General features: G+C 34.7%; 2 protein-coding genes across 3 annotated transcripts; one reads left to right on the forward strand and one right to left on the reverse strand.

The window, feature by feature from the left end:
- Positions 1-307: 307 nt before the first annotated feature.
- Positions 308-6,074, reverse strand: LOC114379083 (cell division cycle protein 48 homolog). Its single transcript, XM_028337644.1, has 9 exons — positions 5,945-6,074; positions 5,630-5,795; positions 4,776-5,004; positions 3,077-3,843; positions 2,521-2,742; positions 2,361-2,432; positions 1,994-2,275; positions 1,403-1,762; positions 308-817 (listed from the first exon to the last, which is right to left on the reverse strand). The coding sequence occupies exons 1-9, from the start codon at positions 5,971-5,973 to the stop codon at positions 521-523; spliced, it is 2,424 nt and encodes an 807-aa protein (XP_028193445.1). The 5' UTR covers positions 5,974-6,074; the 3' UTR covers positions 308-520.
- Positions 6,075-9,731: 3,657 nt separating this feature from the next.
- LOC114380261 (ABC transporter G family member 3-like) lies at positions 9,732-16,469 on the forward strand. Of its 2 annotated transcripts, none has more exons than XM_028339264.1 (12): positions 9,732-9,924; positions 10,713-11,336; positions 11,440-11,519; positions 12,287-12,573; positions 12,697-12,868; positions 13,151-13,264; positions 13,369-13,497; positions 14,490-14,681; positions 14,817-14,903; positions 15,331-15,603; positions 15,770-15,877; positions 16,073-16,469. In XM_028339264.1, the coding sequence occupies exons 2-12, from the start codon at positions 10,865-10,867 to the stop codon at positions 16,331-16,333; spliced, it is 2,175 nt and encodes a 724-aa protein (XP_028195065.1). In that variant the 5' UTR covers positions 9,732-9,924; positions 10,713-10,864; the 3' UTR covers positions 16,334-16,469. The 2 variants fall into 2 exon arrangements, with proteins under 2 accessions (XP_028195065.1, XP_028195064.1); XM_028339263.1 differs by having other exon boundaries at positions 10,727-11,336.
- The last annotated feature ends 1,113 nt before the right edge of the window (positions 16,470-17,582 follow it).

Below are 17,582 nucleotides of genomic sequence, written 5' to 3' on the forward strand. Positions count from 1 at the left end.
GTTTTTATTGTTAATTTTTAGTCGCTATTTATTTTATATTTGATATTACTTTTGAACAATGAAAATAAATAAATGACTAAAAATAACAAAAAATTATATCGATACTAAAAATGATGACAAATTAATGAAGGATTAAAAATTATCATAAATATTTTGAGAGAGAAAAAATTATAATATGAAAAGGTTGATGGACTAAAAACTAAATTAATCTTTTTTCTAATTAAAAAAATCTGAAAACAAACACAATTCTTTCCATACAAAGATTTTCTCAAAATCCAAACCAGAAGAAAATTACACTATGAGAACGTCCAAGAATGCACATGCTCAACTACTTTCTACAATAACAATATCATCCATAAAATGAACATACCATATATGGTATTTAAGGTTAAGCCAGTAACAATTCAGGATAATTAGAGTACATGAAAAGCAAAATATAAGAGAGGCTTCAAAGAGGAAGTCTAGGGACACTTCCTATGAGGTAGACATGTGATTTCATACATCACTATAATAATTAAACCTAACTATACAGATCATCTTCATCAGCCCCACCAGCAGAAGTTGCAAAGGGGTCAGATCCAGTAGTAGTCCTGTCTCCAGACTCTGGAAACCTAAATTCACTTCCAAACCCTCTTGATTGCTGTAAGGTCTGAGCAAATGCCTGATATTTGCGTATATCAGCATCACTAACACTCCTACGTGCAAACTTCATTGACTCCTCAAAATGAGCAGCCTTGATCTCGGCAACTTCGTCATCAACTGTGTCTTCATCCATGGCCTCAGGGTTTTCCTTACTCTTCCTCTCTCGCTCAATGTCCTGAAATAAACCATGGAAATGTATCAGGTCGAATCTTGTCAGAAGAAACTCATCGAGTTTTATGTCATAGGCCAATCAAAATCTTGAAACTAAAAAAATATCTCAGTGCTTCCAAGAAGACTACTGGCCCCATTGTAGTAACCCACCCAATTCATCCACATAGTATACAGCTCTGATCCAATCCAGGTTGTGGCCTTTGCAACTTTGGGGCTCAGATATCATTACAGTGATTAGTTGAAGTCATTTCCAACTATATAGAGACAAAAGACACCCCCAAAACCCAAAACTATATATAAATTAGCAGCACACTTTCATTAAGTCAGAAGCACTGTTACCAATGGCGGAACATGGCAGAAGGCCCACCATAAAAACATGCCATTATGCCTTATGGCGCCACCATGGCAGGGCTTCCTTCACAAATTGCCTAAAGCGATTGGCAAAAAATCCACCACGCCGTTCCACCATGGCCCACTATTTAACAACACTGATCCAAAAAGAATTTGAAGGTTGCCATATGTTGGCATCCATGACACATGTTCTAAGGCTCTAAGAAAGGAAATATATATCTATTAACGAAAAGGATACCTTCTCTATGTTTTCTCTTATTGCATATTTGCATGCTCGCTGGCATATTTCTGTAATATCAGCACCACTGAACCCTTGAGTATGCCTAGCCAATGTTCTCAAATCAACATTTTTTGCGACAGGTGACTTCCTCAAGCAGGCTTTAAAGATTTGATGACGGGAATCCTCATCAGGGAGAGGAATATAGATCAATTGATCCAGACGGCCTGGCCGAAGAAGTGCTGGGTCAATAATGTCAGGTCTGTTAGTTGCCCCAATTATGAACACAGTCTTTTTGGCAGACATGCCATCCATTTCAGTCAGAAGTTGATTTAGAACTCTATCAGCAGCACCACCAGCATCCCCAACACTGCTTCCTCTCTGCAAGAGTTACACAGTAAGGTACATACACGTACATTAAGAATAACAAATTAAAGAGATGTAAACATCTGTGACAATATTAAATAACAAAAAAAATCAGTGGCTTGAGATCCTCAGAATTTTTTTCCAAACAAGTACAAGCAATAATAATACAAGATTAAAATATAATTCAGTTTAATATTGCTAATGGATAAAGCACAGTAACAAGGCTAAGAGTATGAAGTGACTAACCTGAGTGGCAATAGAGTCAAGCTCATCAAAGAAGAGGACACATGGAGCCGATTGTCTGGCCTTGTCAAAAATTTCTCTAACATTAGCTTCACTTTCACCAAACCACATTGTAAGCAGTTCTGGACCTTTCACACTGATGAAGTTAGCTTGACATTCATTAGCAATAGCTTTGGCTAACAAAGTTTTCCCACATCCCGGAGGACCATAGAAGAGTACTCCTTTTGATGGAGACATACCAAACTTCTCAAACTTTTCTGGGTGCTCAACTGGATATTGTACAGTCTGAGTTCAAACAAACAAAAAAGTAACAGATAAATTGATATAGAAATAAGCAAGATGTAATTGAATATAAGGAAATATTTATTACCTCTTGCAGTTCACGCTTGACATTTTCGAGGCCTCCAATGTCATCCCAGCTGACATTAGGCACTTCAACAACCTGTCAACACAGACAATTAATAAGAAATTAGACCACAGAAGGAAAGCCTCATCAACTAATGATTTCAAAATATAACAAAAATACTAACAGTTTCACGTAAAGCTGATGGGTTGCTTGTTCCAAGGGCAGTCTGGAAATGCTCATTTGTAACTGCCATGGAATTCAGTACTTCTGCATCAATTGTCTCATCCTCCAAGTCAATTACATCCATCTTCTCCCTAATGCATTGCAAAGCAGCTTCAGTGCAAAGGGCAGCAAGGTCAGCACCAACATACCCGTGAGTATCTTTTGCAATTCTCTCTAAATCAACCTACAGAGGAAAACCACAACAATTGAACAACAGAACATTAAAGATCAAAATGCAAAAACAAGATACAGAGAAAAAAAATACAGTATCATGAATGTATTGATGATAGGTTATAAAACCAGATTGAATGTAGAAACGTTACAATAAAAAGAGATACCTAGATAACTGTACTAAAACTAGAATTTTCTTAGTTAAGTAGTACAGTATTGATGATTTTAATCATGAATGCAACCCATATGCACAAGATGTTAGCCACGCCCAAAAATGCAAAAATGAGATACAGAGAAAAAAAAATATACCCACCAACAAATATGAAAGTTAAGTAATGCTAACTTACATCATCAGATAGCTTCATGTTTTTAGTATGTATGCGAAGGACTTCAAGTCGCCCAACTTCATCAGGAACACCAATATCAATCTCCCTATCAAATCTACCAAACCTTCTCAATGCTGGGTCAATGCTATTTGGACGATTAGTAGCTCCAATAACAATAACATGAGCACGAGATTTTAATCCATCCATCAGAGTCAAAAGTTGTGAAACAATCCTCCTTTCAACTTCACCATGTGTCTTCTCCCGCTTGGGGGCAATGGAATCAATTTCATCAATAAAGATAATGGACGGTGCATTCTTTTCAGCTTCTTCAAACGCTTTCCTGAGATTGCTTTCACTCTCTCCAGCAAGTTTGGACATAATCTCTGGTCCATTAATACAAAAGAAAAAAGCTCCAGTTTCGTTAGCTACAGCTCTTGCTATTAATGTCTTCCCAGAACCTGGGGGTCCATAAAGTAAAATTCCTTTGGGAGGCTTCACACCAATTGATTTAAAAAGCTGTGGATGCCTCAATGGAAGCTCAACCAACTCACGAATCTGAGCCATTTGTTTCCTGACACCACCCACATCATCATACCCAACTTCGTCCAGTCTTTCTTCATCCTCTCTTTTCAAAGGCTCCCCCTCACAGAAAATTTCAGTGTCTGGAGCAACAACACAATACTCCCCAGGATCGGTCTCAATGACCTTGAACTCTACACTTCTCATCCCTCCCCGGACAAGAAATAGATCTCCTTTTCTGACAGGACGATAAGCCTCCAAGAAATAGGCTGCAAATTTTATACATAAAAGAAAAAGTTAGAACGTTATACAAGTACAGTTAATATTCATACACTCTATTTTGTTGTGATATAACTTGAGGAAACTAAAGATTGAAGATTATACAGATACACTAAAGAGTCGGTCTGAAATGTGTTGAATCAACTAGAAAAGTGATAAAATCAAATCCCTGAAAAGTATTGTTGGTTTGGCTTGGGAAAATATTTTGTGTTCATTTCCTGTTTTCATACATAATTTAAAAAAAAAAAAAAAACATCACCTTATTGTCACTTTGTTTCCTATTTCACAAATCACAATATTTGTAAAGGGAATGGTAAAATCAACAAAAATACTATTCCAGTTTTTGTTATGTCCTATACAAATATTTGAAAAACATAAAACAAAGTGGAAAAAAAGGTAAACTTTTTGTAATTATTAGCGCAAACAAAAAAGTTATCTCAAACCAAACAAACCTAATTTCTCCATGCCCCATGGCATGTATCCCAAGAAATATAACTGGATGATTTCATAGAATAGACAGTAAGAGCTCTGGTTGAAGGTAAATCAACAAGGGCATCCAACAAAACGAAAGACATCAAAGGCAAAGATACTGACTAGAATAAGGAAAAATTCCTGCAACACAATGTCATTTTGCAAGATGAAAGGCTTATTATAAATATCAACCCATGAAGCAAGGCTGAATCTTTTGATTCTTTACATCAATTATTTAAAGAGACACTAATCGAGGAATCCCTTTAACACAAAATATGGAGAGAGGCAACACATAGTTGCAAAACAAGTGAAAATTATTATGAAGCATTGATGAAACCTAAATATTGTACTCATAACATAAACAAGACAGAATTCAGTAATGAAGCATCGTAATAACTGAAGCTGTATTAGGAGATATTCTAGCTCAGATAAATGCAAGGTGGAAACTCACGTTTCAAGAAAGCATCAAACAGATTGCCAGTGACACCTTCAATGGTATCATCAATAGGAAGAATGTGCACACGTTTCCCATACTTAACATCCGGGCACTGGTGCACAGACACAACATCTCCAAGCCGAACCCGCAAATTCGACCTCACAACTTTGTTCATCCTGATCTTTGGCTCCTCACAGTTCTCATCAGCAAGAGCTATGCAAATAGTATCCTTTCGTTTCTTACCCTGCAACACAAACCAATTACATATGACTTGGAAGTAGTCCCAGCACGTAATAGCATAACACATCACACACACCACCATAACAAATTAACAAGATCACCATCAAACAATCCAAATCCAATACTCAGAAGTTTTCCATCAGAGCCATTCAAAATTACCAAATTTCTTTTAAAAAAATAATACAAACCAGCATGCTAGTAAAGGAATTTTTTTAGAAAATAAATATAACATTTAACGTTGTTAGATGTAGCATAGCATAAAAATCTTCAATTTATTCATCCCTTACCAAGTAGCTTACATACTCCAAAGAAAGACCCTTTCTTTATTCAAAGATACACGTGCAACAAATAGTTAAACCACTTTTAAGAAGTCTCTTTTTATTTTTATTTTGTCTCGATATCTGCCCACCTCATGTTACCTCTAGGGGTGTTCATATTAACGGGTTTTATATAATTTAACCATAACCAATTGATTAAAGATGGTTATAAAACTTATGTAGGAGCAAATTCATCCTTATTTTATTTTCAAAAAAAAAAAATCATCGTCATTTCTTCTTCATTTAAAAATTGAGTGAAGACCCACGAAGGAAAACGTAATGGGAAAGAGAGAAAAGGGTTCAAAATGTAACCTTGATAAGGATAGTGTCCCCTCGGAAAAGCTGAAGCTTTTCCATGGTTTGGGGGTGCATGGTCACTACGGAGTTGTCGTCGTTGACAGCCTCATCCACAACAAGCCGGTTCGGCGACTTTTTGCGTTCCAGAATCGCGGTCGAGAAGTCCTTCTTCCCCGATTTCCTGCGTTTCCAAACAAAAACTCCAACATCAAACAAACCTCACAGTCCAACAAGCTCCATAGTATAGTGAGCAAAGAAAAAGAAAAGAAAAAAAAAAAAGAATTGTGATTCCTGAAATGAAATCAACGAAGGTGCAGAGAGTTGACTCACGGGTCCGATGATTCGCCTTGCTGTGACATCCTTGCTGGAATTGAAGAAGATGATGATCAAAGTGAAGAATTCAGAAAGTTCAGAACCTAAGCAGGTTTTGTATTTTTTAAGGTTTGTTTTTCTCTATTTAAATAAAAAAGTCTTGTTTGACGAGAAAGGTATTGTTAATTTGTGGGCCTTTGGTTTTAAAAGCCCAAACTGTGTTTGTGTTCCTAGTGTAAGGGATATTCTTCCTGTTAACTTTTCTTTGTAGAAAAATGTTGGTTGTAGAAGAAATATGTATGGTGTAGGAAGAAAATCCCCTAGGTTAAGCTCGGCCTGTATTACCTTGTTGACCAGCTAGTCCATCGTAAGGCCCAATTTGTTTCTAATACAAAAACAAACGTGGAGCAAAAATCCAACAAAAACCAACAAAACTAATAAAAGGAAAAGATAATTATTTAAATATTTGCACCCAAGTGCATTAGGGACATCCATGGTACAAGCAAATAATGAGGTGAGATAAGTAAAATATCCAACGGAAAATTATATTGGAATGTTAAAAGAATATGTAGAAAAAACATACTTGCAACAGAACTGATGAAATTTTTTTGTTGAATAAAAAGATTAAAAAAGTTATACTGAAATTGGTGGTCTTGATTATTTTAAATACTGCGAACATTATGATAATTATTGCTATCATGTACTGCATATATTGTCATAATTTTCCCTTAAAATACAAGTTTGGTCCGATAAAAGCTTCGTGAATAAGCCTCGCAATACTTGACGAAAAAAGAAAGCTAGAATCTAATACTGCAAGTTATAATTATAATTAACGTGTCTAATGTCATTGCGTATTAATTGTGCAATGCTGACAATGATGAGATAAAAACGTTGAATCCGTGACATAGTTATGTTTATATCCCTAGCCGTTCTTAGATGGTCCCTTCAACGTCTTTTCATCTTGTCATGACTAATAAGACATTTTTTTACTGCACTAATAAAACATTTTTAATAGGCTATAACTAATAATACTAACCTATAAGATTCTCAATAAATTCATGTTTGCTAATTAAGACAGTAATAAATCAGATTGAATAAGATTCACTCATTAAGAAATCGTACAGTTTTTTTAAGCTTGGCTCGTGACAAATGTCAAGGGGAAGTATAAATCTGGCCAGATTATATAAACTTTTTACGAAATTGAATGATTTTTTCTTCAAAATTGGCTTATTATTATAATAATATTATAAATCAAGCCATTATCATTTAAACATATGAAAACTCGAGTTTCGCTTTAACAAGTAAACAAAAAAATTTATCAATAAATCGTCAATAAATCGATGGGCATGCAGGGATGGAAACAGGAAACTAATTCAACTCATTCTTGGCTCTTATTGCAAACAAGGAATAACGTATCTTTTGTCCCCCCCCCCCCCCCCCCCCCCCCAAAAAAAATGAGTAACGTGCAGCATTTTTGAATGTGGAAAGCTTTAACCTATGGTTTGAAAAAAGTTTGCTCTGACTAGATAAGTGTGACTCAATTCAAATTTGGAAAGTAGGGTTAGAGATTGATGAGCAATCAAGATATTGTTGTTTCTAAAGCTTTCAAAGTTAAATACTTTTCTTTAAGTGTGTGTTTGAATGAAATTCTTTTATTTTTAAAATTTTGTATTTGGATAAAAAAAAATTAAAATCGTGAGGATGAAAGAAAATGAAAGTAAAAAAAAGAGAAAATATGATTGGTGTGCTTCCAAAGAGAAGAACACTAATGCAACATAGAAATTTGTAGGAAAACCGGAATACGACGGTGTATCTCACCACACTCGACCACAACATTTCGTCAATAGCGTAAGATATGACTCAGGTCTTCCGCGTCGGTGAACACCTCCGCTGCGTGATGGATAGTGATAGCTGCTCCCCTGACTAGCAGGTATATGTTTTCCTACGTCCACACTTGATCGATGTGCTTTACTAACTCGGACGATATTTCTTGAAGAGGATCATCGGCGTGAGGGAAGAGTCACAAGTTACAGAATGAGATTTCAAAAACTTTTCAGGTGAAAGAGAGGATAAAGATGATAAAGAAAATACGTGAACGCTTCTATAGAAGAAAATTTCAATTTCTCACCTTTTAGAAGGAAATTGAAATTCCACATTTTTAGTTGTTTAAAATTTTGTTTTAAAATTCTAAAAATTTAAATTCTTCATAAAAAAAAATCCAATGAATTTTAGATGGTAGAAATTTATATTCTCTAATAAATTCCCTTCCTCAATTAAAATTCTTGATCCAAACTTACTCTAAAGAATTTTTTAATACTCCTATCCGACACAATCCAAGTTTTGTTTAACCTATTCATGCTTCAGGAGTGTTGATTAAATAAAATAAGGTGAAGGATTGGTAATGGCTTCTCTATTAAAGTATGGAACCAACCTTAGTTGCAATCTCATGAATATCGCTGTATCACATCTTCTCTTGTTCCTGATTTTGAAAATTTGCTTGTAGGGGACCTTATTGACCACGAAAAAATTTGCTTGTATTAAATATTTCATACGAAAATTTGCCACCTATCTATGACTCAAATTCATGTGAGAAATATGCGTGGTAAGAAAAAATAAACAAATAAATACTATAAACCTGAAAAATACATAACTCATGGTTCAACTTTTTCCGCAGGGCTAGCCAGCAGAAAGAAAAAAGAGAAGAGTAGTTGTATGTGCTTGAATCTTTTGTTACTTAACTGAATGGAAGCTGAATATTATAATATGGGTCCGACAAATCATGTCATGTATGACTAGTTAGCTCACAATTTTTTCTTTTGCCTTTGTCAATATGTATCAACTGCTGTACACATTTTGCGTAGTTTGATGAGTAGCCCCCAAAAGTGTATCAGTGTATGCCAACAAAAAACGTTAGACAGTGTGATTCATATTTTTTTTGGGTACATTGACAGTGATTCATATAAAGTATTTAATAAAAACAAAAGGTATGAGGGTCTTTATTTTTTAGTATTTGCCTTGGATGGAGTCAAATGACCCACAATTTCATTTGCCCGATAAAATATGGCAAATGAAAGTTTTCATGTGTACAAAAGAAGATTGATTGAAATTAATTTTAATTATATCACATAATTAAAATTTAATACTGCATATTCAGATTTAAACTTAAACTTATTAGTTAAGCTGAAAGAATTCAAAATCATTTGATTCATACAATTAATAATAAAAACTCATCACCTTTAGTTAAAAGAGGAAATAATATGTACTTAAGATGATAAATGGTTATATTACTTGAATATTCTGACTCAACCTCTAGAGAAAATTTATACCAAAATAATACTAAAAACATGTATATATATTAAACTCTCTCAATGTGTATATCATCAAAACAACATTAAAAAATTTCTCCAAATTGTTTAATTAACTATAATCAATTTACATAATTCCTAAAAAAACAAAACAAAACTGCAATCAAGTTCCACTGCTCTCCAATGGATGCAGAACTCTCTTGATCCGGAGGCAAAGTGGTAACGTGGATTCATAGTAGTCGTGTTATTATTACCGAATCAATGCAATGGGATCACTTAAAAAGGGTCAGAGTAAAGAGGTGGCACGCACCAATTGGTCGCTTCAACTAGAGTTGTCGTGTTGGCACTCGGAAGCCAACATCATTGCACACAACACTTGTCTTAACAAAAAGGAAAAGTAACACTAAGTATGTGCCACACCATAAAAGAAAAGACAAGGGGAGAAAAATAGTACTAGTAAAAAGAAAAAGAAAAAAATATAAACGAAAGAGGATAAAAAAAAAAGTGTGTGAGAGAGAATGCAAGACACTGAGATGCGAAATGCTAAGGAAAGAAAGCAAGCAATACAAAAAAAAACTCGGGTTCTGCGGGTCAAATCACCCTCTTTCTCCCATATAAGCTACGACTAGTGTTTAGTGTCATTCCGCTTCTTCACTCTACACTCTCTCAACACATGCTTTGCTTAGATCACAGGTATGTACCATGTTGTTTCCTCTATTTTTTCCCTACTTTCTTTTAACCAAGTTTGGTCTTTTTGGCCTTCATTTTAAGATTGAAGCTTTTGTGGGGTTTTGTGTTGCTGATTGCTCAGTTTGACTTGGCAATAACAGAGGAGTCTTCATTATTTTTTCTTACCCTCTATGTTTATTTGGGTTATTATGTTTAGTGTGCGGTGAGAAGTTTGTTTTTTGTCGTGCTAAATGGTAAATGAGTAATGTGAAAGAGGTTAATAAGGCATAGTTGAGAGAAGGGGTTGCCTTAATGGGAAATCCCGGGTGCAAGGTTTGATTTTGAGGTTACTTGTCTCACTTTTCGTAGGCAATAGATATGGGTTTTGTGTTTATGGAGATGAGGAATAGGGCATCTGCATTCTTTGCATACCTCAATCTCCCTTTTACTTGTTAAGACTCTGTCATTATTTTCCGGAATTTTATCCCATTTTGCTTTTTCTTTCCCCTATTGTTCATTTTGCCTTGTAGGATTAATCATTAATTTTATCCCTTTTTGCTTCTTGTTTATTGCCTATTGTTTCATTTTGCCTTGTATTATTAATCATTAATAGTGAGTTTCTATTTCATGAAAAGATAGCGGCACTTTAGTTCATTGCATTATCCAGGTTGTCATTGTGGTGTCTGCGTTTTGTTTCATAGACGAGACTAGATGAAATTTATGATTTGACCATAAATTTTGTACCTTTATTTATTTTTTTATTGCTTTTTAATATTGATTACGGATTTACATGGCATGTTGTTGGTTAACAGTGTTCTGTGTACAGAAAATGTTGTGAATGAGAGATGCGTGTTGCTAGCAGTTTGACTGACTGCAAAGTTGAATTGGTATGCTACTAAGGGGGTTCTGCTGGCTGTCAAATGATGTTTAAGATTTGATATATGGTAAAAATAAATTGGAAAGTATGGAAGAAATACAGTCTCAATCAGATAATTATAGATCTTCATCATCGTCGGCAAGCAGCCCGGCAAGTAGGGTGCCATCAAGTAACTTTTTCTACCTGCGTAAACCTGGTTCACTTAGGCATCCCATCTCTTTTGAGGATTCACCTGAGTGGGAGGATACTGATATTGATGCTAGAGTTGAGGAAGGAGGTGACTCTATTAATGTTGCAACAACACCAGCTTCTCCCTCTCTTTCAAAGCTCAACAGTGGGTCCCTGCCGTCTCCACATCTACCGGAGGGTGCAGTTATTCCGCGGAAAATTGCTGGGGCTTCAGTTGCCTGGAAAGATTTGACCATTACGATAAAGGGAAAAAGGAAGTACTCTGATAAGGTTATTAAGAGTTCAACTGGTTATGCGATACCTGGGACCATGACTGTAATTATGGGGCCTGCTAAATCAGGGAAATCTACCTTATTACGAGCCATTGCAGGTCTTGAAGCACACTTCCTTTGTCCTTTCTTACTAAGCATTTCATGATCTTCCCATGTATATTTGAATAGCCAAAGCTAAAATGAATTTTTCTCTTACCTCAGGAAGATTGCATCCTTCTGCCAGGATGTATGGTGAAGTGTTTGTGAATGGAGCAAAATCACAAATGCCCTATGGTTCATATGTGAGTTCAGCATATCATTGACTGTTTAATATTGAATCTCCATTGTGTTTATAGCAGTGTTGTTTAATAACCGCTATAGCACTACTATAGTGCTATTGCATTGTGGAATTCCTTGGAACCGCGATCGCAACTCCGTCCACTATTGCGGCTGCTATGGGTGTTGTGGTTGCAGTGGCTGCAGATGCAGCATGCATCCTGCATCCTCTTGTCGTCTCCAGCGAGTCTCTGGCCAATTGAACTTTTGAGTTAATATTATGCCAACTTTTATTTGCATGTAACTTTTTTTTTAATACATACATAATTGATATATATCATATATTTCAACCACTATGCAAATGCAACTTTTGGTGCTATTTGTCCACAATGCTATCTGCTATATGACATAGCTGATAATTGGCTTTCTGTCATTTTATGCAATCCGCAATTGATAATACTGGTTTATAGCGATCAATCTGATTGAACTTATTTGCCTATCCATCATAACCGTGCTTTCATGTTGTATATTGATTGTAAGCTAATAATCCTTTTTTGAAAATGGATGCTAAAGTTTAAAAGTATCTTTGCAATAGTTATCTTTCAGATATTAGCATTTTCTATCATAGAAGTTCATTTGCGTCATAAGTACTAAATTTTGGTTTTTGATGGGATCAGTAGGTGATTACTAGATGACTTTGACTTGTTCTTTACCTACTTGATTTATAATTATTGTTAATTTTTAGGTTGCTCCACTTATATATCTATATTGAAATTTGTTTCTTAATTTTCAGGGTTATGTGGAGAGAGAAACTACTCTGATTGGATCCCTCACTGTGCGGGAGTTTCTGTATTATTCAGCTCTTCTTCAGCTTCCTGGTTTCTTTTGTCAGAAAAAGAGTGTGGTAGAGGATGCTATACATGCAATGTCTTTAGGTGATCATGCAAATAAACTTATAGGTGGACATTGTTATATGAAAGGACTTCCTAGTGGAGAGAGAAGGCTTGTTAGCATTGCCAGGGAGCTTGTGATGAGACCGCGTATTTTATTTATAGACGAACCTCTTTATCATTTGGACAGGTGTGTATTTTACTTCTTTTAATTCCTTTTATTGTAATATTTATCTATCAGTTGCTTGGTTGTGTTCGCATTTTAGAGCCATTATCATTAACAACTGTTTGCTATTTATCTATTTTTCTTAAGTGTCTCGGCACTTTTAATGATGGTTACATTGAAGAGACTTGCAAGCACTGGTTACACTCTCATAGTGACCATCTATCAGAGCAGCACAGAAGTCTTTGGCCTTTTTGACCACATATGTTTACTTTCAAATGGAAATACCCTCTTCTTTGGAGAAACATTAGCTTGCTTGCAGGTAACTTCTATACATTTTGAATCTAGCACATGAAATTTGATTAATGATGAGTTAGTAATCCTTTTTGGTCTACAAATTAAAATAAGTTAAGGGGGATTGATTTTTTTTATGCTTTGTAGGGACACCATTTAGTATTTATTAGTGAAAATTGATCAAAGATGATTTTTGCAAGATCATCATGAACTTCCCTTTTTTCTTTGCTACCCTTCTCTGTTAGTGATAGTGTATGGAAATTGGAATACATATCTTATTACTGACTTCTATAATTTTATGTTGATGAAGCACTTCTCAAATGCTGGATTTCCTTGCCCAATCATGCAAAGTCCTTCTGATCACTTTCTACGTGCAATTAATACAGATTTTGACAGGATAATTGCAATGTGTAAAAACTGGCAGGTAAACGTTTCTAATTATTTAATGATTGATGTGCTCGATGCATTTTGGATGTCTCTTATTAGATTTTTATGTTAATTTATTAACAGTATCACATCATATAATAGGATGACAATGGAGATTTTTCTTCTGTGAACATGGACACTGCTGTTGCTATACGCACTCTTGAAGCAACTTATAAGTCATCAGCGGATGCAGCTGCTGTTGAAACTATGATTCTGAAACTTACTGAGAAGGTATATTATAACTGCTGAAATAGAAACATTATAGAAGTTAGATCTTCTGTTAATGTGGACTGGGAGTTTCACCATAGGTCCCTTCCTTCACAAATATCATATTACAAAGCCAATTTATAGATTTTAATACATTATATCTACCTATCATTTGAACAATTGAGTTTAATGGTAGATTGAAAGTTTTGGTTGCAATTAGTCATAGTAAACCTAATAGATTTTTAATAGGAGCGTAAAAGATTTACAATTTAGTAGATCATTCAATCCTGTCATCTTAAAGTGGACGAGCAAGTTATTGGTAGGTTTGGCAAATATCATTTATTTGGAACTAATGGGTAAGAAAACTGTGCTTCAATTGAGGTACATTACAAATATTTAAGTTTTTAGAAATTTGTAATCTGGCTGCTGGGACATTCTGCATATGCTAATGGCCAATTGGAGATAGTAGATGGTGTTTTATTGAAGACCATTCAAAAGGGACTTGTACTGACAGATGATTTTGTTGAAGTATGGGACTTGCACTTCTCATGATAGTGTTAGGAAAGAGGATCAAGGTCAGCCACAAGCTGAACCAAGACCTCTATTAGTGTATAGGAGGAGGGAAAGAGTCTAAAAACAGAATACTGTTAATTCTGTTAGACTTTTCAGTTAGAACTGTTAGACAGTTATTTCTGTTAGAGGAAGTTGGGCTGAGAAGTATAAAGGGATCCTTGCTAGGACAAGGAGGGGTTATCAAATTGTATCCCTAGTTGAACAGGGGCTTTCCCTTGTGTGAAAGGAGGATTACTCCTTTGTGTTTTCCCTATCCTTTCAATAAAACAGATCCATCTTTTTCTGTTTTCCTTTTCTTTTCTTCCTAAACTGAAGATTCCTATCAGATAGCCTGCTTAGAAATTTGTTTCAGGCTTTATTCTGATCTGCTCTACTGCTTCAGAAGACAGTTAGTGTTGGATGTTAACTTTTGGAGACTTTTTAAAGCAGGCTTGATTTTGCAGGAAGGTCCAGTTCTCAAAAGCAAAGGTAAAGCTAGCAATGCCACGCGGATAGCAGTTTTGACATGGAGATCATTATTAGTTGTGTCAAGGGAATGGAAATATTACTGGCTGCATCTTATTCTTTACATGCTTCTCACGCTGTGTATTGGTACTGTATTTTCTGGTCTGGGGCATTCTCTGTCTTCTGTTGTGGTGAGTATGGACATGACTATTGCATTTTATCTTTCATTGTGTATCTCAGTTTATATCCACATTTATATATGCTCAGCAGTTCTAGATACTGTTATGATACTTAGGAACTAAATTTTAACATCTCTCAAATTGCAGACAAGAGTTGCAGCAATTTTTGTATTTGTATCATTCTGTTCCCTTCTAAGCATTGCCAGGGTGCCTGCACTTATGAAAGAAATCAAGGTAATTATGTGCTTGTTTCACTTTAGCACAATGTTAGTTTGCCTTGATGCGCTTAATATGCATATAATAAATAATTTGTTCATTTGGCAAATATTTTTAAATTGTCTGCATTGTGGATCCTTTCTTTTGTTTGATGCATTGGTCTATACAGACCTTGATTACACAACATAATGCCTTAATTTATTTGATGATTTTTACTAACTCATGAGAAATTTAAACCTAAACTTACAAACATTGAAATATGGACCATACTTATTTTTAATAACAACGCACTAGCACTAGCACTAGCATAAGTTTTATAATTTCATGGTAGAAAAAATATTATATATATCTGCTTTAACTTAGAGAATTGGAATATGGATTCTCTACAGTTTCACTCTGTAATCTCTGAAAGGTTGACAGAGTAAAATGATTTGCTCTTTTGCAGATATATGCCTGTGAAGAATCAAACCAGCACTCCAGCACATTAGTTTTTTTACTTGCGCAGCTCTTGTCCAGCATCCCATTTCTTTTTCTCATCTCCATTTCTTCGAGTCTAGTCTTCTACTTCCTTGTTGGGCTGGAAGATCAATTCAGCTTGTTAATGTACTTTGTGCTGAATTTTTTCATGACTTTGTTGGTGAATGAAGGACTTATGCTAGTTGTGGCTACTTTGTGGCAAGATGTGTTTTGGAGTGTCTTGACACTGTTGTGCATACATGTGAGTTCCACTGTCCTTTATCATAGATTATAGATGTAAAACAAAAGTTACATGCTGCTCAACTACCAGTCTGCTGGTCTATATTTTTGCTCAAAGTCGTCATGATTACATAAGAACTTTAGCTGTTTCTTGAACTAGCCAGTGATGCATATGTATGCCATTTCAGGTGGCCATGATGCTTTCGGCAGGCTATTTTAGAGTTCGAAATGCTTTGCCTGGACCCGTGTGGATGTATCCAATGTCGTATATAGCCTTTCATACTTACTCTATTCAGGTAAGTTGATGTGTTTGCATCTTCTATTCACAGCTCCTAGAGAAAGTAATTCTGAGTAGACTAGACTTTTATGTTTGTTTCTGATTTTTGTTGGGATTCAACGTCCAAAACTAGGAGGATATTTGATTTAAATGATCCAATCTTTGTTCCCTAGATGGGTATTTATTGAAGCATTTACTTGGTTGTATCTGGCAGGGGCTATTGGAGAATGAGTACCTAGGAACCTCCTTTGCAGTGGGGCAGGTAAGGACCATATCTGGCTTTCAGGCTCTCCAAAATGTGTACAATATCTCCCCCGACAGCAATTCGAAGTGGAAAAATTTGTTGGTTTTGTTTCTAATGGCAATTGGTTATCGTATTTTTGTGTTCATTTTATTGTTTTTCTTCATGGGGAGAAAAATATCCCTGCGTAAATGTTTCAAGTGTAATAATAGGGACACAACAGATACAAGTTGATAGGAAGGAACGTTGTTCAGCCATTTACTTTGTATAATTCCTTTTGATCGAGTTTTGCTTGTTAACTCTTTAGTTTTGTGAATTTATCTTTGATTAATGAAGAGCAAATGTAATATTATTATTAGCATTATCTTGATTTCCCTCCAAATGCCTTGCTCAATACCAGGTTTAAGAGTTGTATTATTCATTATTTTTTACAACATTTTTTCCCTCTATCTATTTTAATTTATACTTGTTCTCTTTCATGTGTTAGTACCAAGTACTTCCTGTAGTATGTGCTAACCATGAGAGCTCATGATGTTAGTGGTATTACTGATTTCAGTCACGCTGACAGCTGAGGCAACAAATTTCAGAAAGCTACATGTTTGTTGTGATAAATAATTGATTTTTGACGTAGTCAATTCCACAAGCATTGAAATTTGAGTTGCAGGTTCGATGCTGATGGAAGGGGGCACGCTCCTCTATATGATTCGTCCACATGTTACGTTTAAGTTGCTCTTTCTTTCATCGATATTGGGTTGTTTGCATAACGTGTTACACAAGCGTGGTTTTGTTTCATCAAGTGTTGGGACATATCTTGACCACAGGCGGTTAATAGTTCACATGAAAATTTGTAGGATGAAACAAAAGGATTAACAATTGTCGATGGTATAATTAGGGTGGCAATATAAAAAAAAATGACTGGAAAAGAATATTTAATATTTAACATGCTTTACATTTATAAAAAGATTAATATATACCTAATATTTTCTTATGAGCAAAACGAAATATATAAATTATGTTGAGCATAAGAGATACTAATCAACAAGTACGACTAATAGGAATAGTAAAAGAATAAGAAAATAGAATTTTTTTTATTCAAGTTAAGTGAAAAGAAAATTTTATTATAATCAAAATATATTATTTAAATATTTCAAAAATAGATACTTGAGTAACACATGAAATATTCTTAAAAAATATTTGGTTAAATGAATAAGACATAATAAATGCTCATAAAAGTTAGCTAAGTATAGATGTATAGTTAACAAAAATAGAAACTATAAATCTAATAAATTATTATTAAAAGAAAGTAATTTTTTTATTTGTTCGAATTTAGTTTTTCTATAAGTTAATCATTTTATAAAAGATATGAAGTTATTTTAAGTATTTTATTACTCCTTGGATTCTTATTTAAAATATTCAATTAAAAAAATAACATGTAAGATAAAAAAATATTAGATGAAAAATTGTATGTGCATAATATTTGTAC

The sequence above is a fragment of the Glycine soja genome, chromosome 12, assembly GCF_004193775.1.
Source record: "Glycine soja cultivar W05 chromosome 12, ASM419377v2, whole genome shotgun sequence".
Lineage (NCBI taxonomy): Eukaryota > Viridiplantae > Streptophyta > Magnoliopsida > Fabales > Fabaceae > Glycine > Glycine soja.